Consider the following 26,383-nt stretch of genomic DNA (forward strand, 5'->3'; position numbering starts at 1 on the left):
TCAATGCAAATGGTGGGTATTCATCCTTTTTGATAGCTGAGTAGTATTTCATTGTATATATGGACCACATCTTCTTTATTCACTCATCGTGTCCACAATAGCTAAACTGTGAAAGGAGCCAAGATGTCCTTCAACAGATGAAAGGATAAAGAAGATGTGGTACACACATCTAATAAGTATATTAAATATATATTAAATACTAACTAAGGCATAATCCCTGGGTAGAGGTCCCAGAATAACTGATTTTTTTTTTTCCTGTGGGTGATTGTTATATGGAACCAGAATCTAAAACCTTATTCTCAAATTTCTCTTCTAACTATGAGAGTCACTTCATTCTTTGTCTACGTTGTTATTTTCTTGCCTGTGATTGTGAATCTTAAGGATTTAAAATGAAATATAGGCACTATTAAAGATAGTACACAATAATATTAGAAGCGTGGGTACATTTACCACCAGAGATGCAATCCTAGCTTTATCAACTATTGGTTGCATAATTCTGGACAATCTTGTGTCTTCTGTGGATACAGCTTCCTTTTTAGTGAAAAGAGAGGTAAAAATAATGCTCATTTCATATAGCAAATTGCCTGAAAGAGTACTTGGCATATGGTAAGCATTTAAAAAGTATTAGCTATCATTATCATTATCTTCATTTGTATTTATACTGGTCCCCACACTTTTCCCCCTTTTTCCTTTCCCCTCTTATTCAGGACCACATTCCACCTGTTCCTCAGGGGAAAGAGGCAAACTTTTTTATATACCCTCACCAGGCCACCTGGTGACTTTAGGCTATGTGGACTTCTGTCCACGGGCTTCTACTTGAATTCCTTTCCATATGGGAAGCTAATTAATTTTAAAAAGCATTATAAATTCTGATAAGGAATAACAATCTATCAGACTTCCCAATCTCATTAAAAATTAGAACTGTCATTTTATACTTCCAGTTGCCTCTTTACACACCAAAAAAAGACTTTGCCCCTATTTGGTTAATTATGGACAAGTGGTGTCATCCAAAATTCATCAGCCTCAGAGCTGACATCATATCCTAATTCCCCAAATAAAATTTTGTTGCCCCAGTTTCAGCTGCTCACTTTGTTGTGGTTCTCATCCTCTGGGGCCATTTGTTATACATGGTAGAGTCCATAAAGTTGTAAATTTCATCTCTGACATGTGAAGGCCCATATCACAGGGCACCTCAAAAGACCAAGTTTATAGCAATGTAAATCCTGAAGGGGACAGAATGATAGCAGTCAGGCCTGAGGACTTGGAAACCTCAGTCTTTGTGGTCTTTGAATCCCACTTTGGAAATCATAGCATCATACAAATGGAAATACAAATGGAAATGATAGCTTGTTGCAATTCCTTCATTCTATAGCAGAGGAAATTTAGTCCCAGAAAGGTCTTAAAATTTGAGTTAGTCAGCTTCTTCTTTTCTCTTTCTCTTCTCTGAGTTCATAGAGGAATAACTAACTAACTAACTAACTAAATACAAACAAAACAAAACAAAACAACAACAACCAAAAAAAAAAAAAAAATCCCTCTTCTAGGAAGAGACCAGTTTATATATATATCTGCAGTAAGAACACATTAAGTCAAAAAAACAATGATATTCTACCTTAAGTCAACTTTTCTGATAAATCTGGAATAACTTCTCTTATTGATTGAGGATCTCAAAAGTCTTTCAGCAAAAGGTGAGCAATACCCAGTAGCCCCTCTCTGCTAGGCTTTGGAGTATAGAAACAAACAAGACAATCCCTGTCCTATAGGAATTCAGGATTTTTAGTTGCTATAAAAAGCAAACAAAGAAATGCTTCTAAACGTGGGGGTTGAGGAAACCAAGTGTCCTATAATGCTAACAAAGGACGGGAAATCCACAGCTAATGACTTCTCTTGATGAATTGATGTTCTGCTGCTCGCTGTGTGCTTTAAGTGTGTGGCTCTGATTCCTGGGAAGCGTATGCTAATGGTTGTGATTTTAAAGGAAACTTAAGAGGCAAAATAAACTAATAGATCAACCTCTTTATGCAGCAGTGGGTTTCCTCAAAAATGTCAAGGACTGGGGCGCCTGGGTGGCTCAGTGGGTTAAAGCTTCTGCCTTTGGCTCAGGTCATGATCCCAGGGTCCTGGGATCGAGCCCCGCATCGGACTCTCCGCTTGGCGGAGAGCCTGCTTCCTCCTCTCTCTCTCTCTGCCTGCCTCTCTGCCTACTTGTGATATCTGTCTGTCAAATAAATAAAATAAAATCTTTAAAAAAAGAATGTCAAGGACTTGCCCCTACAGTTTTTTAAAATTATTATTTAAAAAAATATATTCTCTATCCAAATGATCACTGGAGGGGTTTGTTCCCCATATCTACCTCCTTGCCCTCACTTTCACAGATCGTACACAGGTAGAATCAATAGCAAGGGTATTCAGTAGGTCTCTAAACTAAAACCATGGTAAATCTTATTTTAGAAAAAAAAAAATACCAGCTAGTTTTAAGGTGGGAAGTAGCAGCTCTTTTCTCCAATTTTGACACTCCCATGTAACTGTGTCTCATTGCACCAAGACCCTTTCACAGGAAACACTTGTACATTGTGGCTGAAGATTACTGTGGGTCTATTAGATGAGGGGACAGGTCATAATTGTATACTACAATAGTAGCATACAAATAGTATGTATTGTAGCATACAATAGAAGCTCAAATAGTATGCTACAAATACCGTAACTGTTTGTACATAACAAATAGCATATTATTTGTACAACAGGTGCTGGATGCTCAGGGTTAGCTTTTTGCCTTGATCATTCCTTCTGGAAACTTATGAGTAAGATTTGTGAAACAGTACTCCCGTAACAAAACCTTCTGTTAACTTGCTGAGCCTCTGTGGCTCTGACCTTCCATTTCTCATGGCCCTCCTTTTGCCTTTTATGTGGGGTGACCCTATGTCCCAACTAGTTCTACCCAGTCCTGGTCCATGCTGTTGGCCCAGTTGAGTGATCCAGTGCTCCCTTAAAGTCTCATAAGTCCCTACTTAGGCAACAATGTCTAGGGGCCACAATTGTGATTTCTTTTATCACCTTCTTATTCACCAAAGCAATTAATTTTTTGGGCTTTCATGTTACTGTGTCTGAATCCCTGGATGGAGCAACCCATGTCTCAATTTACCTGGATCTCATAGCTCAGCATAGTGACCAAAAAGAGTACAAAATATGCCTAACATCTACCATTGAATTTAAGAACAAGCAAATCAAAGGATCTCTACTATTTTAATTTATTTATTTGAGAGAGACAGAGAGCATGAAAGCAGGGTGAGGGGCAGAGGGAGAAGCAGACTCCTGGCTGAGCAGGGAGCTGGATGAGGGCCTCCATTCCAGGACTCCAGGATTATGACTTCAGCTGAAGGCAGACACTTAACACCGACTGAGCCACCAGGTGCCCCAGGATCTCTACTATTTATAATAATTATTATTATAAATTATTATTACTATTATTATTATCATTACTTTGTTGTGATTGGGTCTCTACTATTTAAAAAGTTCTTTAAAATGATTACACTATTTGGGCCGAATCTTTGGAGTTAGCGAACAGTCCAGTTGAACTACAAATGCTAAGTGTGCTCAGAGATGTCGACATGTCTAAGTTATCCAAAAAAACCTAGGCATTTTAAGAAGGCACATCTGACTGTCAGAGCTAAAAATTCTGTCTGCTAAAGTTAGGATTGGAATTCAAAGTTTTGCCTTTTTTTTTTTTTTGTACTATGACTGTTTTTCATGTTGTCTTTTTGAGATCTATTCTATGTATTCCCTGCTCTTATACACAGAAATGTCAGAAGTTCCATAAGGAAAGTGATTCTTGGGGTATGTCAGTGCTAACTTTGGAAACTGACATTGCTTTCATAGTTCATCTGAGGTTATCAGGAGCTTCTGATAAGGCCTAGAAAAGTCAGGATTGGTGGAGATCTGTGTAAATTTGAGCTGACGGAAACCTTTGTGGTTTGTGGATTGCTAGCCAAAGCCCTGGAGTCCTCCGTATAAGTGTATGGTCTGAATAATAATCCCTTTTCTTATATAATGTATCATGAGCTAAGCTTCATACTGTAATTGTATTGAAAATCATGTTTACTGCGAATAGCCAAAGTGTCTGAGTGGGACTAATCGTCTCAGGGTGAATTGATGGTTTCTCCTGTCAACTTTGAGCTGGGGCTTTCGTGTCTGTGAGAAAACAGAGTCTGTGTTGCCGGCCCACGCCAGAATCCTTCTCGGCTCACTTGGGGATTCGAGCTTGGAATCTTTTATTCAGTGGAGCCCTTGTTTTAGTTGGTTTGTTGACAAGCTACCAACATCCATCAAATATGCCAGAGTCTGACTCCAGAACTCTGTCTTTCTCAGAAAATGAGCTATGACAGCTGGGTCAGCAATTATGGGCCCAGTGGGAAGTCAGTCAGCACTGGCATTTCTCAGCACCACTGGGATGGAGGGGAGTATGCTTTGATTTTGTCTTAACCTAGGAGGAGAGCTTTGTGAGCTGTAGAACCTGTCCTTATCCTGAAGACTTTTTGGATCCCCAAACAGGCTTTCCTTCACATTCCAGAGAAATCTGCCAGTGTATTACCACCTTAACAAACCACAAAATGAGTTGAATTGAATTCACAATGAGATCCTGAAAATCGATTTTGAGAAAGAGGAAGAAATTGTCCTCTCTGGGGAGTAAATATCTAACAGCTGTGTTCTAGCCAGCATTGTCGATAAAATAAGAAAAGCTATAAGAAGAAATTAGGTAACCCCCCTGGGGAGGGGCGGGATGGGTAGCTGGGACCGGAATGCGGACTGACCCAACAATACAGATGAACATTCTGAAAACCAGAGTAGGTTCTAAAAACCAGAACTGGCCATACACTTTCCCTACTTAAAATACTTTGACAGTTATTTCTCCATTGACCTCAGGGCCATGTTGAAACCCATTATTACTTTTAACAGGATGCTCCATCACAGAAGCCCGGACTCTGTCCCCAGCCTCTGGATTCCCTACTGCCTGCCATTTTATGCTTTAGCGTAGAGCTTCTCAGACTTCCGCTGGCATTAGAATCACCTAGAGGGCTGAATACAACTCAGATTTCTGGGTCTCATGCTCAGAGTTTCTGATTCCGTATACCTGTGGTGAGGTCGGAAAACCTGAAACTCCTAATGAGCTTCTGGGGTTACCAAGGCTGCTGGTGAAGGCAGTACACTTCTAGAGCTAGTCTGCCAACAAACCTGAACGCTTGCAGATCCTAGATATGACCCCGTGTCCTCTCCATGCCTCAGATGGGCCGCTCCTTCCCTCTGGTGGCAATGCCTTGTGCGCATACCTCACCTGCCTGATTTTCAGTCATCCCTCAGGGCTCAGGAGAAGTATTATCTACTCTTAGAGAGGGCTAGACACCCCTCCTCTGGGAACTCCCAGTGCACAGTGCTCACCCACTTCCCAGGGATGTGTGATTGTATGTTTGCTGTCTCTAGCTTAGCCCTTGAAAGCAGGAACTTCTATAGAGTTTATCACTGTCTACCTCTGCTGAACACAGGTGCTGCCATGTTGAGGGGGTTCAACAAAGTTTTGAATACAAGCATGTCTTACTGAAATGAGACCACAGAAATAGACTAAGGAGTTTGACCTTAGTGGAGATAGTGAGGGTGGGGAGGGTAATGCATGTCTACCTGAAAAAAGCCTCTCAGATATTTGTGTGGTCTCCCTGGCCCTCTTAGGAAGAACGCTGCTCTAGTTAAGTTGAGTCTCTGAGTGAAAAAGGAAGTTCAGAAGAGCAGGAACCACAGGAAATTCCTATCAAGTTTTAAGGAAAAGATAATTTCCTGCTTAACATTATCTTCCTTTTAAATTGGCATCTCCTGGGCACCTGGGTGACTCAGTTGGTTAAGCCTCCACCTTCAGCTCAGGTCATGATCTCAGGGTCCTGGGCCCCAGTGTCCTGTCTTGGGCTCCCTGCTCATCAGGGAGTCTGCTTCTCCCTATTCCTGTGCCCCTCCCCTGCTTGTGCTCTCTCTAGAGCATGCTCACTCTCTCTTTCAAATAAATAATTAAAATCTTTAAAAAATTGACATCTCTTTTCTTATACACATATTCCCACATACACGGCTCCTCCCCAGTGCATGCTTAATGCTGAGTGTACAAAGTCTTGTACATTCTCATTATGTAGGAGATGTAAATTTCATGTAGTTCTCACACCAACCCCCACTTTTAAGAGGAAACATCGATGGTTTCTGTGTCACACAACTCATTCCCATGTGTATGCTTTTGGGCAAGTTACATAATCTGTGCTTTGGCTTTCCCATGTTACAAATGGGAAAAAATATAGACCTTGTAGGGCTGTTAAGAGCATTGAATCAGGCAATGCGTGCTATTTTGCTCCTTTTTTTTTTTTTTCTAGAGAATGGATTACTTCATCCAGAATAAGAAATCTCTATGGGTGGCATAGAGAGGCAGTGATAAAGAACAGGGAAGATATATTTAGTTTTGTCAGTTACTTTCTTGGTGCCCTTAAAACTACATTTTGAGGTGATTACACACTTTTCCACCTGCCAGAAGGGGGCCTATCTCTACACACCTTCCAATGCACTCCATTTTACTTGTCTTTCCTTTTTTCCTTTTCTTGGTATTTTTAAGTAGAATCTTCTTTCAAGTAGCTCGTAAGACATGAAGGAAGGCGTTCCTGTTCCTAATCAGACCCCGTGCCACAAAGCCCTGAAAGTACTGAATGGAGTGTCAGGACAAAGTGGTTACAATAAGATCTAAAAAGGAAAAGGCAGCATATAGTATAACTGTTTTTCTTAACAACCACAGTTTAAAAATATGAGCCTTCATTATTTTGATTTGAAATCTGCTTATCCAAATGAAGTTGGGAATGCTGGGTATTTCATATAGCTATGCCGGGAGTATTAAGTATTCAGCTGGGGAATGTTTTAATTCTTCTATAAACCTTCCTCCCCCCCCCCCGCCCCGGTATTTTTTTAACCACCTGTTTCTCCTTCTGGGATATGGTTGATGCATTTTCGGTGTGACCGCATACTGCAAAGGTTCAGGGTGTTTGCCTGAGTTCACTTACAGTGGTGAAGTTTTTCTCTCATTAGCTGTTGGTAGTCTTCGGAGGAAATCTTCCACTCTCCACAAGGCTAATTCTGTGCTTTCTAAAGGAGGCCTCTCACCTCTGCACCGGTGAGTGTGGGTTATGTGGGCTTTATATCCCAGGTGAGCGTGTGCCTCCAGGCAAATGAACACTCTGAGTGTGATTCTGCAGCCAGGGTCTTAAAAAGTGGGGGCAGATGATGTGACAGGAAGTCAGGGGACAATCAGCAGTATTACCTTTGGGCACAAGTTCCTTACTGGGTCACTAAGTCATTTCACAGGTGTTTCTGGACAGCATAGTGTTCTGGGCCCAGTGCTGAGCTCTGAATTAATGAGGTGGCTAATACACACCTGGCCCCGGCCCTCATGGGATGCCCTGTCATGCTGGAGAGCTGGACTAGAAACACATCGGGAAACAACCAAGAATCAAATTGCAGTTGGGAAGTGAATTACGAAGGAAGTAGCAGGGTGTTCAGGGGAGACTAGCTAAACGAGGAACCTGTTAAGAAAGACCAACCACCGGGGTGCCTGGGTGGCTCAGTGGGTTAAGCCTCTGCCTTCGGCTCAGGTCATGATCTCAGGGTCCTGGGATTGAGCCCAGCATCGGCCTCTCTGCTCGGCAGGGAGCCTGGTTCCTCCTCTCTCTCTCTCTCTCTGCCTGCCTCTCTGCCTACTTGTGATCTCTGTCTGTCAAATAAATAAAATCTTTAAAAAAAAAAAAAAAAGAAAGAAAGAAAGACCAACCACCTGCCTGACAACGGAATATCAGAGCCTGAAGCGAGAGAGGGGCAGCCCTGGTGACAGGGCTCAGCACAAGCAGAACAGGTTTAGTGGGATGGGACAGGTTGGAATCTGGGCTCTGCCACTTGCTAACTTCATGCTACTCTTCACCACTTTCAACCATAGACTCCTCATTTGCAAAACTGGAATAATAATAGTATGTTCTTCATAGGTTGATTGAAATTAAGGAAGTTTGCCTGTGGCGGGGGGGGGAAGTTTACACCATTATAGGGCTCCTGATATGTGCTCTGCGTATGTTACCCGAGCTAACCCCCACATCGCACATGCACACTCTTTGAAAGTACATAGTACATAAAGGGGAGTGATGGTTGGGGAGGGAAGAAAAGATGAGGTGGGAAAGCAGGAAAGGCAGATCTTGAGAAATCTCAGAGAGAGATTTTAATTCTTAGTGTAAAGGGAGTTCACTGAAGGGCTTTAGTGAAGGCGATGTGTGATGTTACTTGTGTTTTATGAGGATGAAAGAATGGGTCAGAGGGAAGTAGCAAACGTTGAATCACACAGGACAGTTATGCGGTGCTATTTTAAGAATGTGGCAAGTGATGATATAGGCCTGAATGCATACCTGTTCGGTGTAATATGACAGATACCAAATCAAACCATGTTCTTCGTATCATCTTTATACTGTAATGCACAAATCTTTACCACTGTAGTAATGCTTTTGGATTAATAATGGATGGAGGGGGGTGGATTGCTGAGTGATTCTACATTTCCAGGTATACTTTATGTAATTCTCACCATGACTTTGTAGGGTGAGCTTCTCATAGCTCCGTTGCACAGATACGAAGAATTAACCCCTGACCAGTCAAGAAAGTTGCTGCAAGTCCTCCGGCTAGTAAATAGCAAGACCATAATGGAAACCCAGGGATGTTAGGCTTCAACAATATTTTTGTTTGCTTGTTTGTTTCTCTTTGTCAATTGCTTCTGTTAGCTTTAGATTTCATGGCAATATGTACTTTCATGGCAAGATGTACTTTCTTGGAGGTAACCTATGTCATCAACACTTGACTAGGTAAGTCACTAAATTAGCTAGGCATTTGAGGAAGTGAAATATAGGTCCTTAATGCCATGATGAATTAGGAGAGAGGGGTGTAGGGACCTAGATTGGAGAGAGGAAGAGCCTGGGCACTGTAGGCTGAAACATAAGGCATGAGGTGTGTCTTCAAAGCAATAACACATTCTGTGTTTATTCATGAAAGCCTTTGTCCCACACTCATAGACAATATAGTGTTTCAGCCTTCTGTTTCCATACCACTGGATGTGCCCTTTATTTTTAGCTCATAAGTCATATTATCTTGGCTGTCCACAAAGAGTATATGTCATGTCCACTCACTCACCACCAAAGCTCCTAAGGACCCAGTTCCTATCCCAGAGTCTAGTGCAGTAACAGAAAAAAGCACATCTTTGTATTGCCATGAAATCTAAAGCTAACAGAAGCAATTGACAAAGAGAAACAACAACAACAAAAAGATATTGTTGAAGACCAACAGCCCCAGATTTCCATTATGGTCTTGCTATTTACTAGCTGGAGGACTTGCAGCAACTTTCTCAACTTCTTTGGACTTCAGTCTTCCTATCTGTGCAATGGAGCTAAGAGAAGCTTCTCTCTGTATCTGGCCTATTTCCTTTTAGGGTCTAGAGAGTCATCAGCAACCCTTGGTTAGAATCACTTTGTTCCACAGGAATACATTGTGAAGTTGCATTTTAAACCTAATTACGGTAAAAGTATAATTTCATTTTTACTTTCATTTCAGAATTTTGGCTTTAGAAAGAATGTTTCAATTTGGGCAGCTTGAACTTGGCCAAAATAATATACTTAATTTATCATTGTGTATGTTCAAGCTGAGTATTTTAATTGCTTGGTGAATACTAAAAAAATGAGTTTTTCAGAGCACTTGATTTCAAATAAGACTAATTCACCCTCTCCATACAACCATTCACCACTACCCCACTCACATAAGATGGTATATAATGAATTTGTTTCAAGTTATATTAAATAGCCTTACATTTTTTTCTATTGTAAAAGTAATAAGAGTTCTTTGTAAAAGTTTTTATAATTAGAAAAAATAGGAGAAATAATGTGAAAATAACATAGAACACCTCCCAAATAGAGTGCCTATTAATTGATTGTTAAAAGCTTACTTTTTCAGAGCAATTTTAGAATCACAGAAAAATTAGCTATGCAGGGTGCCTGGGTGGCTCAGTGGGTTAAGCTGCTGCCTTCTGCTCAGGTCATGATCTCAGGGTCCTGGGATCGAGTCCCACATCAGGCTCTCTGCTCAGCAGGGAGACTGCTTCTCCGCGCCCCCCCCACCTCTCTGCCTACTTGTGATCTCTGTCTGTCAAATAAATAAATAAAATCTTTTTAAAAAAAAATTAGGTATGCAGATTTCCTGCATACCCACTGCTTCTATATGTAGAACTTCCCTTATTATCAGCACCCCCCACCAGAGTGGAAAATTTACTACAATTGATTAACCTACACTGATATATCATAATTACCTAAAGCTCATAATTTGCATAATGGTTCACTGTTGGTGTTGTACGTTCTATGCGATTGGACAAATGTATAATGATATGGTATTTCCATCATGATACTATCGTACAGAGTCTTTTCAATGCCCTAGAAATCCTCTGGGCTCCATCACTTCATCATTCCCTTCCCCAGCTCAGCCAACCACTGATCTTTTTGCCATCCCCATCATTTTACCTTTTTTAGAACATTGTGTCATTGGAATCAAACAGTAGCTTTTCCAGATGGGTTTCTTTCACTTGGTAATATACATTGAAGTTTTGTTCATGTATTTTCATGGCTTGCTAGCCCATTTCTTTTTAGTGCTGAGTAATATTCCACTGTCTTGATGTACCAGTTTATTTATACATCCACCTACTAAAGAACATCTTGGTTGCTTCTAAGATTTGACAATTATGAATAAAGCTGTTATAAACATCCATGTACAGATTTTTGTGTGAACATAAGTTTTCAACTCCTTTCTGTAAATACCAAGCAGTGAGGTTGCTGGATAGTTTAAGAGTATGTTTCATTTTGTAAGATACCACCAAATTGTCTTCCAAAGCGGCTGCTCCATTTTGCATCTCTACCATGAATGAATGAGAGTTCTTGTTACTACACCTTGCCAGCATTTTTTGTTCTCAGTGTTCCAAATTTAGGCCATTTTAATAGGAATACAGTAGCATCTTCTTACTGTTTTAATTTGTATTTTTTAATATCATGATGTGGAGCATCTTTTCATATACTTATTTGCCATCTCAATATATTCTTCAGTGAGGTGAGAACCTCTGTTAATATTTTGGCATACAATTTTCAGGTATGTTTATACATATCCACTAAATAAGTTGATTTAGGTCATGATTACTTGACTTTACTTTATTTATATATTTTTTTGTTTAACAATAATAATTAAATATGTTTACATATAAAAAGTAAAATGATATATATCACTAACACAGGATAGGTAGGGGTGGTAAGGTTAAAATATACTTTCCCTCCCCGTACAAACACCAAGTCTTCCTTTACTGCACATTCTTTTCCACTAAACTCAAAGGAGAACTCAGTATCTTTCTCAACACAGGTTCTATGAAGACAGTACTATTCAGTTAGATGTGGAATAATAGACTATATTTTTCATCTCTAACCTTGAACCTGAGATGACGGAATCAAACGGCTCCAACTATCAGAAGCAAATTAATAATGAAATAAGTCATGAGATATTATTACTACCAGGCATCTGACACCATAGAGCCTGACATAGGTATTTGTGGTATTCTTGTGCTGTACTATCAAGCAAAATATGATAGATCACTAAAGCAGGGTTATACTTCCAGGCTAATGATCAGTTCACCTTGACTCAATGTGTGATGCCTGCTTGTAAATGAATAATCCCCTTGAGTCTAATTAGGTTGGGTCTAGTCCATATGCTTTCTGTTGAGATGGGACCCTCCAAATGTCAAGAACATTCCTATAAATTGGATGAGAAGCACGGAGAGCAATTATGAGGATGTGCACTGATCTCTCTCTCCCTCTCCCTTCTCCCTGTTCCCAGAATCAGATGTTGCTGACTTTGATGGCCGAAGCTCCCTACTATATAGGTTCAATCAGAAGCTGATGAGCACTCTCAAAGATGTGATCTCTCTGAAGTTCAAGAGCATGCAAGGAGATGGGGTTCTTTTCCATGGAGAAGGTCAACGTGGAGACCATATCACCCTGGAGCTCCAGAAGGGGAGGCTTGCCCTGCATCTCAACTTGGGTAGGGTCAGGCTTTGTTCCTTTCCATGTTGAACTATCAGGAACTCTATTTTGTGGTGGGTTACAATTTCTTATTGCCCTTGTATGTTAGGTGGGAGTTGCTGAAATATAATCTAAGTGACATTTTCCCCTTTTACATATTGGAGAAGAAAAAATGAACATTTTGTAAAATAGTTAAGCCATGGATAGCATTCTTTGAAACAAGATAATATTGGTAAGCAGGAGTCACTACAAGCTCATTGCTATATATTTATTTATCTACCTACATATTTATCTGTTTATCTTTTTTAATACAATTTAACTTGAGCAAGTTTAATACACATGCACACATATTTTAATGAAGCTTGCTCACATTCTATTCTGATTAGTATATTTATGAAAAGTGAGTCCCCAGGGAAAAGTGGAGAAGACATATTTTAATTTATTTAGTTTATTATTATTATTATTTATATTTTGGTTAAGAAGAGAGAGGGTCATGTGTATAGTGGAAAAGTCTATGTTTTTGCTCATTTCCATGTCTTGTTAAGGGAAACACTCTCTTTTACATCTCTTGTGCTAGGGTGAGCCCTAGGCTTGCCGAATGCCAGATAAGTTAGTAAAATGACCTGCCTCCTGTGTATTTAGGACTCCATCCTCCCCCTATGGGTTGGCACCCAGCATGACCTGCCTCACCACAGGTAGTCTATCATTGTAATTTCATTGTAATCAGCTTCTTATTCCAGGAAAAAAGAAAGAAGGGCTCAGCCTCCTTTATATGCTCAAAGGTACTTTTGAAGGTAGAGTGAACCAAGTGCTGAGGGCAGGGGGCAGAATTCCCAAAGGTGCAAAGGCAAACCAAAAAGCTCTTCCATAGAAAAAGAAACAAACAAAATAGAGAGATCACCCAAGGTGAAGAAAAAGGAAGTGTCATTCTTTATGAGAATGATTCCCTGCCTCTCACTGATTTTGTTAGTATATTAGGGGTGAATATTATACTTGTGGAAGAGAATTGCCACTAACTATTTGGTATCAGAGTAAAGAAGCACAGTTATAGCAGAATTGAGTTTGTAACTTTAGGTTTCATGGAAAACTGGGAAAAATATCAGATAAGTGTATTTTTATAATTAAAAGGAGAGACAGAAGAATGAAAGTTAGTGTTGACTCATCTCAAAAACCAAACAAAAGTCTTTATTTTGAGGCATTTCTGAGTACCTTCTTAGCCACCATGGTATTGTCAGGGAGAACATATGGAATCCTTTAATTTATAAAATTGACATCTAATGCATTACATTAAATGTAAACCAAAGGCAGCTTTAGAAGCAGAATTTTACCCAGAAGAGAGCAGTAAGGGGATTTACTAATACCATGATTAATTGCATTAACATACCTAAAGAAGCAACTTATCAATGAATTATCTGAAGGGTAAGCATACACATATTCAGTAAAAATGCGTCAGTTCATTACCTGACCTTCAGTTTTCAGAAAGGGGATATGGGTGAATGGAGTGCAGTCCTGTAACTGCATGTGGCTCAGAGAGCATTGTGCATTGTGAGTGAAGTTATGGTTACTTGTCAGTGGCAGAGCAGGTGTCTTGTGCTAGAAACACTGAATCTTCCAGTTACTGTGATTTATATTTCTAATTAGATATGCCATCCCCCCTCCAAAGGTCTGCCCCAATATGCATCATCCGATGTTTTAAACCAGTTGCATTCACAGTATTGCATGATGGAAAGGAGGAGGTGTGGTCATGCAACACCTATTTTAATTGTAGACATGTGCTAACTATTTGTTATGGGGAAAGTTGCATAACTCAGAAGACTCCATTTACTTACATGTAATCTGGGGCTAAGGAATAACTTATCTTGTGGAGCTTGGGCATGACCACCAAAAATAATATAAATGAATATTCTCTATCAATAAGTAAACATCGTGAAGTATCAAAAAGAGAAGCTCTTAATATTCTTCATTTATTAAAAAGAAAAACAATATCTGAATGTCCTGTATTCTGTGGTATTTCAGTCTTCCTGAAGGGAAATTGTATTTAAAATGAATAGGACCTGTTCCTTGCTGTGATATGGAAAATAAGTCTCCCCCCCCCCAGATTCCATGTTCCATGTATTTCTAATCACGTGGTGATAAAGTAAAACCTCATTTAGTGAATGATTCAGTAGTAAGAATATGTTCTCTCAGTATTATGCATAGTTTGAGAATTTCTTCATCTCTCTCATCTGTTTGGAAAGTGAAATGTTGTGAGTTTGAGTGTTCCCTGTACTTACCTGTTTGAAGCAGCCACCTAGATTTCTTATAAATTCATATTAATCTTCATGTTTCTTCTCCCGAGAGACACTGGCATATATCAGTTCTTTAACCCTTCATACCTCAGAAAGAACCACCAGAGCTCTGAAAGCACTAAGTTAAAGGGCAAAGGAAGATAATAATTGATTTTTCTCATAATATAAAATCTGTAATGTAGGTTGCACAAAGATAAGGTTTGTTCACTGCTGTAGCTCCAGAAGTTAGGAAAGCACCTTCCTAATGTAGGTACTCAAGGTACAATGAGTACAATGGAAAAAGGGGGTTCCATCTCAAATACTAGGGCTTGACACAATACACATTATTACTACTGGGCATGCTCACCCGAAGACTGTGCTCCTGGCCTCCCCATGAGTCTCTCTCTCTCTATGATGTCGCCCTGATATTTATAGAATCCCCATGGTGCATTAGTATCCTATCCAATCCTTAAAGCAGCCCAACTAGGTAAATGAATATTAGCCCCAAATTACCTATAAAGAATATTGGACTCAAAAAGGATAAATCATTTCTTCAAGTTGCACAGCTAGTTATTAGGCATGACCACTATTAAAATGTAGTTATATCTAATCATTTTTTACTATTTTCTTCGGGTTATAAACTATATATCAGTTTTAGAAAACCTGAAGAATTAAAAATAATTATATTTAAGGAAACAAAAAATGTCACCTGAAATCCTATAGTCATCTCTCCTATTGACATTTTGGTATATTTTTTAAATGTTTTTCTAAGTTATTTATATGAAATTTTATATATTATACAAAATTCATGTTCTTTCCATGTTGTCACGCAACTTCCAAGATGGAAAGATTTCATATTATTCATGATTATGATAATCTTTTTTAAAATTTTCTTTTAAAATCAATTAACTAACATATAGTGTATTACTAGTTTCAGAGGTAGAGTTTAGTGTTTCATCAGTTGTGTATAATACCCAGTGCTCATTACATCAAGTGCCCTCCTTAATGCCCATCACCCAGTTACCCTATCCCCCAGAAAGCCTCTGTTTGTTTCCTAGAGTTAAGAGTCTTACAGTTTGTCTCCCTCTTTGATTTTGTCTTACTTATTTTTTTCCTCCCTTCCCTATGTTTCACCTGTTTTGTTTCTTAAATTCCACATATGAGTGAAATCATATGATAATTGTCTTTCTCTGATTAGCTTATGTTTATCTTTTAATATTTTATTTTTTAAAGAAATGAATGAATAATAGAAGGAAAGAAAGGAGGAAGAAAGGATGTGAAAAGGAGGGTAGGGAGGGGAGAGAGAGAGGCAGAGAGGGAGGGAGGGAAGGAGGAGGGAAAGAGGGAGAGAAAAAGAGAGAGAGAAAGAGAGAGGGAGGGAAAAAAGGGAGGGAGGGGGAGAGAGGCAGAGAGAGAAAGAGGGAGGGAGACAGAGAAAGAAGGAGGCAGGGAGGAAGAGAGGGAGGGAGGAAGGGGAGGAGGGAGGGAAAGAGAAAGAAGGAAGGAGGAAGAATCTGAAAATCCAAATTAGTGATCTAAAGGATGGCCCTAGGCCAATGAAGAGGTAGTTTTCCTTCCCAGATTCCATGGAGGCTCCAGTGGTACAACTTTTAGTGATGATTCTCCATTGTGTGTCCCTTATGTAATTGGACTTTACAATTCAACAATTCAGGATAGGAATAGAGAGGTTCAGCACCATGGCCAGTTGTTGAGGCTGGCCTTTGGATCTCCATTGGTTGTGTTTCTTTTTAAGTGATGCTCTTTGGTGACTGATTCATTGCCAATTATACCTACTGGGGCTTACTTGGGCAGGTCAGTTCTATGGTAAAATTGACCTAGGTCATTCCCATTGAATTAATTTCTTAGGGAAGAACAATGATTTTTTTTTCCCCTAGAAGTACTAATGGGAAAGAGATTTCTTCTTTCAGTCAGTTCCTATTCTCACTTTGAACACATCTCATTCACACCACCTGTGGCAGTCTGCCTTCTGCAGAATTCTAGTGGCACTAACCCATACATGCAGGTGGGAGAATCAAAGAGCAAGTATTAATGACTGGGAAACTGTTGTAAGAACTAAGCAAGACATCAATAGTACATGTAGGTCATTTATCCTTACAAAAATTCAGTGGCTTTGAACTAAGGCAGAGTGTGCAGTTGCAATGAGTGCAGCTGTAGTAAAGTGAGAATCCAAGAATAATAGCGTATCAACACATACACAGCAATGCCCTTGAGGAGGCAAGCGTAGGGTGCAGAGACCAAAGCAGTTGAATGAATAATCAACTCGTGGTGATATCTTGAGATATTGGTGAAAGATCTGCACATTCTCCATAAAGTAAAATGGACATTTATATTAGCTCTTTTAAATCTATGCAATTGAATAAGTCAACCCACACATATTTGTAAAATGTTCAACATGTTTCTGAATTTATACTGAATACTATGGAAGATATTTTAAGTGTTGCTGTTTTTGAGAGCCTGCACTTGAGCATTATACTAGATAAGTTAAATATGTATTCTATTTCAAAATAACATGACAGACCTAGAAACTATATTCAAACCCATTTTACAGATGAAAGAACTGATGGTCTGTGATGTGCGGTCTGTTGCCCAAGATCACATAGTCCCATTATTGTAGACTTGGGGTTGGAACCCCCTCCAGTTCTACCCTAATATCCTGACATTAATAATTAAAATGTTCTAAACCTTTATAAAAATATCATGAAGTCCATGTTCATGGTTAAACTGTTAACAGTGGAGTGATCAGGGTAGGGGAGAGGAGCCCAGAAAGGCTTTATGGATAGCTCTGACTAATCTGGACATTTTATCATAAAAAGTAAAGGAATACAGGCATTTCAAAATGTCAGGGGGTCAAAGTGCACCCCATCTTCCATAAATTTTTCATTAATGTAATAGCAATTTGTTGAACAAGTACATTAAATTAGGAGCTGAGCTAGCCATGGGGCGTTGAAGTTGTACTTAGCAGTCCCTAATTTCAGGGAGTTCTCAACCTGGTAAAATAATTATTTCATTCTCTTTTTTTAATGTAAAATCTATTTTATTTTATTTTTTTAATTTTATTTATTATGTTAGTCACCAAACAATACATCATTAGTTTTTGATGTAATGTTCCATGATTCATTGTTTGTGTATATCACCCAGTACTCCATGAAATATATGTCCTCCTTAATACCCATCATCGGACTAACCCATGTCCTCTCCGCCCCCCCACCCAACCCTCTGAAACCCTCAGAGCCCTGTTTCTTGGAGTCCTTAGTCTCTCATGGTTCATCTCCCTCTCTGATTTCCTCCCTTCATCTTTCCCTTCCTTCTCCTAATGTCCTCCATGCTATTCCTTATGTTCCATGTATATGTAAAGCCATATGATAATTGCTTGACTTTTTTCACTCAGCATAATCCCCTCCAGTTCCATCCATGGTGATGCAAAAGTTGGGTATTCATCCTTTCCAGTGACTGAGTAATATTCCACTGTATACATGGACTACTTCTTTATTTATTTACATTTTAACTTTTTAATATTAATTTAAAGTATATGATTATATATTATCAAAACCATATGCCATAACTGTATTGAGAAACCATTTTCTTAAGGTAGCGAAGTCACGGATGATGAATAAAAATTAGAGGCTGGACTTGAGCAACCACCCCTAAACCTGGAGAGTATTTTATTGAATGATAAATGTTTCTACCTCTAAATAACTATAATGATAGTTAGAAACATTCTAACTAAAGACCTATGTTTCTTTGCTTTAGTGTTAAAGATTTACTCCACATTTTTTTTTAAGATTTTATTTATTTATTTGACAAAGAGAAATCACAAGTAGCCAGAGAAGCAGGCAGAGAGAGAAGGAGAAGCAGGCTTGCTGCTGAGCAGAGAGCCTGACGTGGGGCTTGATCCCAGGACCCTGGGATCATGACCTGAGCTGAAGGCAGAGGCTTCAACCCACTGAGCACCCAGGCGCCCCAAGATTTACTCCAGTTTGAGTGTCAAGCCCACTGGAATCATGTTGCTTACAATTAGTTTCTTCTTCCTCCTTCTCTTCCTCCTCCTCCTCCTCCTCCTTCTTCTTCTTTCTTCTTCTTCTTCTTCTTCTTCTTCTTCTTCTTCTTCTTCCTCCTCCTCCTCCTCCTCCCCTTCTTCTTCTTCTTCTTCTTCTTCTTCTTCTTCTTCTTCTTTCTTCTTCCTCTTCTTTTTTCCCAGGAAGTCTCACTTGGGCACACAGGAGAATATTCATTAGCCCTGCATCTTTCCAAGCAAGTGTCTTTACAATACTGGATAACCTATGGCATTGAAATCTGCCTTCTCATTCTAAAATCTATGCTTCCCCCTTAGCATTGCCCCATTTTTCTTTTGCACAACTTGTTGCTTTCCATCCATCAAATTCTTTTCTGAGACTCTTCATTCCTGCTAAGCTAAGCTACATAGCTTATGTGTATATGATGTGATGCAGATGTGCAGAGGATGAATCAGGAATATCATTTTTTCTCAATAAGATTATGTTGGTAATATTAGTGTTAGAGTCAGATAGAGCTTAGTTGTCATCCTAATTCTTTGTGTTCTTGAGTAAGTCACGTGGCTTCTTTGACACAGCAATTTTTTTCAGGGTTTTGTTCAGGAAGAATTGAAACAACATATATTAAGGGCTCATATGTGAAAAAGCTTAATAATATAAGTGAATACCAATATTGATAATCTCAATTAGAGTGGAAAGGTCAGTTCTGAAGGTCAGGTGAAGGCAGGCATTGGGGACTTCAATCAAATGAGTACTCACCTATTTCATTAACAGAAAATGAAGCCCTTTCCACAAGTGACTTTTTGCTGAAATACAATGTTAAACAAGAGTCCCCATTCCCCTGAAGAGCTCCCCATTCAGGCTATCTGAAGTTCAAAGATTGTGAAAGTTAAGGTGACATCCATGTTTGAACTGTTAAGATAAGATCAAACAAGAAGATCTAATCAAAGAGGACTTTTCAGTGAAAGCACTGTCATATGTATGCCCTTAGACATGAAGATTTTAGTTCACCATATTTCAGTTTGTTTTCTTAGAAGAGACATCCAGAATGTTGGTTACTAGATAAAGTTATGAACATTTTTTAGTCCCTCAATACTTACTGATTTATGTTTTATTAAAAAAAAAAAGATGGGGTTTTATTTTGCATTATTTTGGGGCAATAAAAAAGATTTGGCTAACTAAGTTAACAATGTAAAGAAGGAATGATATTAATTTGCTTTTGAGGGAAGGTCAACAAATTGTTATAAATATTCATGAAAATTTCATAACCTGTTTTGCATGAGAAGATAAGTGTGTTAATTAAGGCTCATGTTTTCATTTGATGCAGTAAAGGGGAAGTAGCTCCATTTTATTTAAGAAGATACATCCTGTTATTCCTCCAATCTTAGAATTATGAGTGGGATTATTGGATGAAATAGCAAACTTGCTGAGGCAAAGTTAGGGTGGGGGAGAGGAAGGCCAACTCTAACCTTGAGGAGGATGTGTATGGGGCTATGAATGCTGATTCCGCTTCCTCTTGCTCAGATGTCCTGAGGCATGAAAAGTGTGATAATGATGGTGGCAGTGGATGCATGTAGAATACGGGGGCAGGGGTGTGAGTCAAGATGGCGGAGAAGTAGCAGGCTGAGACGACATCAGGTAGCCGGGGATCAGCTAGATAGCTTATGTAACCATTGCGAACACCTACAAATCCAATGGGAAATTGAAGAGAAGAAGAGCAACAATTCTAGAAACAGAAAATCGATCCCTTTCTGAAAGGTAGGACCTGCGAAGAAGTGAATCCAAAGTGACGGGAAGATAGACTGCATGGGGATGGGCCAGCTCCCGGCAAGCAGTGGAGCATCAGAGCACAAAATCAGGACTTTTTTAAAAGTCTGCTCTACAGAGGGACATTGCTCCACAGGTTAAACTGGGGGGAAGCCCATGCAGGGGCAGCATAACCCCAGGTCCCGCAGGGTCACAGAAGGTCCGGGGGTGTCTGAGTGTTGCAGAGCTCACAGGTATTAGAGCGGGAAAGCCAACAAAGCTGAGGAGTGAGCTCTCAAATCAGGCTTACCTTGAACTGGTCGCAGGCTGGGTGAGCTTGGAGGGCGGCCGGAGGCCATGGAGACAGAAGCGACCGGGCACGTTTCTCCAAGTGTGAGCGATTGAGTGCTTTCCCCCAAGTGCAGCCAGAGGCCAGGGAGACGGGGACAGTTCGGCACTTTTCTCTGAGGGTGCACTGAGGAGTGGGACCCCGAGCCCTTGGCTCCTCCGGGCTGGAGACTGGGAGGCTGCCATCTTTATTCCCATCCTCCAGAGCTCTATGGAAAGCGCTCAGTGAAAAGTTCCCAAAAGCAAACCGGAGCGGAGTACTTAGTGCGGCCCCTGGTAAGGGCGGTGCAATTCTGCCTGGGGCAAAGACACTTGAGAATCATTACAACAGGCCCCTCCCCCAGAAGATCAACAAGAAACCCAGCCAAGACCAACTTCACTCACCAAGGAAACCAGCGGAATTCCAGGAATTCCAAAGGAATACAAAGCAAACCTTATCTGAACAAAATGACAAGGCAGAAAAACTCACCACAAAAAAAAAAAAAGAGCAAGAAGCAGTACTGAAGACTGGGGACCTAATCAATACAGACATTGGTAATATGACAGATCTAGAGTTCAGATTGATGGTTTTCAAGGTTCTAGCCGGGCTCGAAAAAGGCATAGACGATATTAGAGAAAGGCTCTCCGGAGAGCTAAAATCTAACCAAGTTGAAATAAAAAAAGCTGTTAATGAGGTGCAGTAAAAAATGGAAGCTCTTACTGCAAGGATAAATGAGTCAGAAGAAAGAATTAGTGACATTGAAAACCAAATGACAGAGAATAAAGAAGCTGAGCAAAAGAGAGACAAACAAATACTGGACCACGAGGAGAGAATTTTAGAGATAAGTGACACCATAAGACGGCACAACATTAGAATAATTGGGATTCCAGAAGAAGAAGAAGAGAGAGGGGAGCAGAGGTATATTGGAGAGTATTATTGTAGAGAATTTCCCTAATATGGCAAAGGGAACAAACATCAAAATCCAGGAGATGCTAAGAACACTCCTCAAATCAATAAAAATAGGTCCACACCTCATCACCTGATAGTAAAATTTACAAGTCTTAGCGACAAAGAGAAAATCCTGAAAGCAGCCTGGGAAAAGAAGTCTGTAACATACAAGGGTAAAAACATTAGCTTGGCAGTGGGCCTATCCACAGAGACCTGGCAGGCCAGAAAGAACTGGCATGATATATTCAGAGCACTAAACGAGAAAAACATACAGCCAAGAATACTATATCCAGCTAAGCTATCATTGAAAATAGAAGGAGAGATAAAAAGTTTCCAGGACAAACAAAAACTGAAAGAATTTGCAAACACCAAACCAGCTCTACAGGAAATATGGAAAGGGGTCTTCTAAGCAAAGAGAGACCCTAAAAGTAGTAAATCAGAAACAAACAGAGACAATATACAGTAATAGTCACCTTACAAGCAATATAATGGCATTGAATTCATATCTCTCAATAGTTACCCTGAATGTTAATGGGCTAAATGCCCCAATCAAAAGACACAGGGTATCAGAATGGATAAGAAAACAAAACCCATCTATATGCTGCCTACAAGAAACTCATTTTAGACCCAAAGACACCTCCAGATTTAAAGTGAGGTTGTGGAAAACAATTTACCATGCTAATGGACATCAAAAGAAAGCTGAGGTGGCAATCCTTATATCAGATCAATTAGATTTTAAGCCAAAGACTATAATAAGAGATGAGGAAGGACACTATATCATACTCAAAGGGTCTGTCCAACAAGAAGAACTAACAATTTTAAATATCTATGCCCCTAACATGGGAGCAGCCAACTACATAAACCAAGTAATAACAAAATCAAAGAAATACATCAACAATAATACAATAATAGTAGGGGACTTTATCACTCCCCTCACTGAAATGGACAGATTATCTAAGCAAAAGATCAACAAGGAAATAAAGGCCTTAAATGACACACTGGACCAGATGGACATGACAGGTATATTAAGAACACTCCATCCCAAAGCAACAGAATATGCATTCTTCTCTAGTGCACATGGAACATTTTCCAGAATAGACCACATCCTGGGTCATAAATCAGGTCTCAACCAGTATCAAAAGATTGGGATCATTCCCTGCATATTTTCAGACCACAATGCTCTGAAGCTAGAACTCAAACACAAGAGGAAATTTGGAAAGAACCCAAATACATTGAGACTAAACAGCATCTTTCTGAAAAATGAATGGGTCAACCAGGAAATTAAAGAAGAATTGAAAAAATTGAAAAAATTCATGGAAACAAATGATAATGAAAATACAACGGTTCAAAATCTGTGGGAAAAAACAAAGGCAGTCCTGAGAGGAAAATATATAGCGGTACAAGCCTTTCTCAAGAAACAAGAAAGGTCTCAAATACACAACCTAACCCTATACCTAAAGGAGCTGGAGAAAGAACAACAAAGAAAACCTAAACCCAGCAGGAGAAGAGAAATCATAAAGATCAGAGCAGAAATCAATGAAATAGAAACTAAAAAAACAATAGAACAAATCAACAAAACTAGGAGCTGGTTCTTTGAAAGAATTAATAAGATTGACAAACCCCTGGACAGACTTATCAAAAAGAAAAGAGAAAGGACCCAAATAAATAAAATCATGAATGAAGGGGAGAGATCACAACCAACACCAAAGAAATACAAACAATTATAAGAACATACTATGAGCAACTCTATGCCAACAAATTCAACAATCTGAAAGAAATGGATACATTTCTAGAGACATATAAACTACCACAACTGAAGCAGGAAGAAATAGAAAACCTGAACAGATCCATAACCAGTAAGGAGATTGAAACAGTCATCAAAACTCTCCAAACAAACAAAAGTCCAGGGCCAGATGGCTTCCAGGGGAATTCTACCAAACACTTAACGAAAAACTAATTCCTATTCTCCTGAAACTGTTCCAAAAAATAGAAATGGAAGGAAACATCCAAACTCATTTTATGAGGTCAGCATCACCTTGATCCCAAAACCAGACAAAGATCCCGTCAAAAAAGAGAATTACAGACCAATATCTTTGATGAACACAGATGTGAAAATTCTCACCAAAATACTGGCCAGTAGGATCCAACAGTACATTAAAAGGATTATTCACCACAACCAAGTGGGATTTATTCCAGGGCTGCAAGTTTGGTTCAACATCTGCCAATCAATCAATATGATACAGTACATTAATAAAAGAAAGAACAAGAACCATATGATACTCTCAATAGGTGCTGAAAAAGCATTTGACAATGTACAGCATCCCTTCCTGATTAATACTCTTCAAAGTGTAGGGATAGAGAGCACATACCTCAATATTATCAAAGCCATCTATGAAAAACCCACTGCAAATATTTTTCTCAATGGAGAAAAACTGAAAGCTTTTCTGCTAAGGTCAGGAACACGGCAAGGATGTCCGTTATCACCATTGCTGTTCAACATAGTACTGAAAGTCCTAGCCTCAGCAATCAGACAACAAAAAGAAATTAGAGGCATCCAAATTGGCAAAGAAGAAGTCAAACTATCACTCTTTGCAGATGATATGATAGTATATGTGGAAAACCCAAAAGACTCCACTCCAGAACTGCTAGAACTGTACAGGAATTCAGTAAAGTGTCAGGATATAAAGTCAATGCACAGAAATTAGTTGCATTTCTTTACACTAACAACAAGAAAGAAGAAAGAGAAATTAAGGAGTCAGTCCCATTTACAATTGCACCCAAAACCATAAGATACCTAGGAATAAACCTAACCAAAGAGGCAAAGAATCTATACTCAGAAAACTATAAAGTACTCATGAAAAGAAATTGAGGAAGACACGAAGAAATGGAAAAATGTTCCATGCTCCTGGATTGGAAGAACAAATATTGTGAAAATGTTTGTTCTACCTAAAGCAATCTACACATTTAATGCAATTCCTATCAAAATCCCATCCATTTTTTTCAAAGAAATAGAACAAACAATCCTAAAATTTATATGGAACCAGAAAAGACCTCAAATAGCCAAGGGAATATTGAAAAAGAAAGCCAAAGTTGGCAGCATCACAATTCCAGACTTCAAGCACTATTACAAAGCTGTCATAATCAAGACAGTATGGTACTGGCAGAAAAACAGACACATAGATCAATGGAACAGAATAGAGAACCCAGAAATAGACTCTCAACTCTATGGTCACCTAATCTTCGACAAAGCAGGAAGGAATGTCCAGTGGAAAAAAATACAGTCTCTTCAACAAATGGTGCTGGGAAAATTGGACAGTCACATGCAGAAAAATGAAATTGGATTATTTCCATACAGCACACACAAAAATAGACTCAAAATGGATGAAGGATCTCAATGTGAGAAAGGGATCCATCAAAATCTTTAAGGAGAACCTAGGCAGCAACCTCTTTGACCTCAACCGCAGCAACATCTTCCTAGGAACATCGCCAAAGACAACAGAAGCAAGGGCAAAAATGAACTGTTGGGATTTCATCAAGATCAAAAGCTTTTGCACAGCAAAGGAAACAGTGAACAAAACCAAAAGACAACTGACAGAATGGGAGAAGATATTTGCAAACGACATATCAGATAAAGGGCTAGTATCCAAAATCTATAAAGAGCTTAGCAAACTCAACATCCAAAGTACAAATAATCCCATCAAGATGTGGGCAGAGGACATGAACAGACATATCTGCAAAGAAGACATCCAGATGGCCAACAGACACATGAAAAAATGCTTCACATTACTCGGCATCAGGGAAATACAAATCAAAACCACAATGAGATACCACCTCACACCAGTCAGAATGGCTAAAATTAACAAGTCAAGAAATGACAGATGCTGGTGAGGATGTGGAGAGAGGGGAACCCTCCTACACTGTTGGTGGGAATGCAAGCTTGTGCAACCACTCTGGAAAACAGTGCTGAGGTTCCTCAAGAAACTGAGAATAGAGCTACCCTATGACCCAGAAGTTGCACTACTGGGTATATATCTTGAAGATACAAACATGGTGTTCCAAAGGGGCACGTGCACCCGAATGTTTATAGCAGCAATGTCCACAATAGCCAAACTATGGAAAGAACCTAGATGTCCATCAACAGATGAATGGATAAAGAAGATGTGGTATATATGCACAATGGAATACTATGCAGCCATCAAAAGAAATGAAATCTTGCCATTTGCAACAACGTGGATGGAACTAGAGCATAACATGCTTAGCGAAATAAGTCAAGCAGAGAAAGACAACTATCATATGATCTCCCTGATAATGAGGAAGTGGTGATGCAACATGGGGGCTTAAGTGGGTAGAAGAAGAATAAATGAAACAAGATGGGATTGGGAGGGAGACAAACCATAAGTGACTCTTAATCTCACAAAACAAACTGAGGGTTGCTGGGGGGAGGAGGGTTGGGAGAAGGGGGGTGGGCTTATGGACATAGGGGAGGGCATGTGCTTTGGTGAGTGCTGTGAAGTGTGTAAACCTGGCGATTCACAGACCTGTACCCCTGGGGATAAAAATATATTATATGTTTATAAAAAATAAAAAAATTAAAAATAAAAAAATGAAAATATTTCCAAACTCATTCAAAATGTATATTAAAACTGCTAAGAAATATACTGGTTTTGCCTATTGCATAGGCAGAATTCCAAAAACTTCAACGTATTTTCTTGACAAACCCGTGGAGAAAAGTCAGTCTCATAAATTGCTGGTAGGAGTTTGGGCAGGCACAACTTTTGTAGAGGACAATTGGCCAGCGCCAGTCAAAATTGCAAATGTGAAAATTTTTGACCATTCATTCTTTACCTAAGAATGCATGGGACAGAAAGACTGCACACATCCAAAATGATGGCTACCTATAAGGTGTTTCAGCAGTATTAGGTA

At 39.4% G+C, this 26,383-nt stretch overlaps 1 protein-coding gene across 2 annotated transcripts in view; it reads left to right on the forward strand.

Moving 5' to 3' along the window:
• CNTNAP5 (contactin associated protein family member 5) overlaps positions 1-26,383 on the forward strand; it is an 858,994-nt gene that overhangs the window by 380,762 nt on the left and 451,849 nt on the right. For both annotated transcript variants that reach the window (XM_044242676.1, XM_044242675.1), the window contains one exon: positions 11,956-12,159. In XM_044242676.1, the coding sequence (XP_044098611.1) occupies positions 11,956-12,159 (204 nt within the window). The remainder of the gene's footprint in view (positions 1-11,955; positions 12,160-26,383) is intronic.

This window comes from Neovison vison, chromosome 3, assembly GCF_020171115.1.
Source record: "Neovison vison isolate M4711 chromosome 3, ASM_NN_V1, whole genome shotgun sequence".
Classification (NCBI taxonomy): Eukaryota; Metazoa; Chordata; class Mammalia; order Carnivora; family Mustelidae; genus Neogale; species Neogale vison.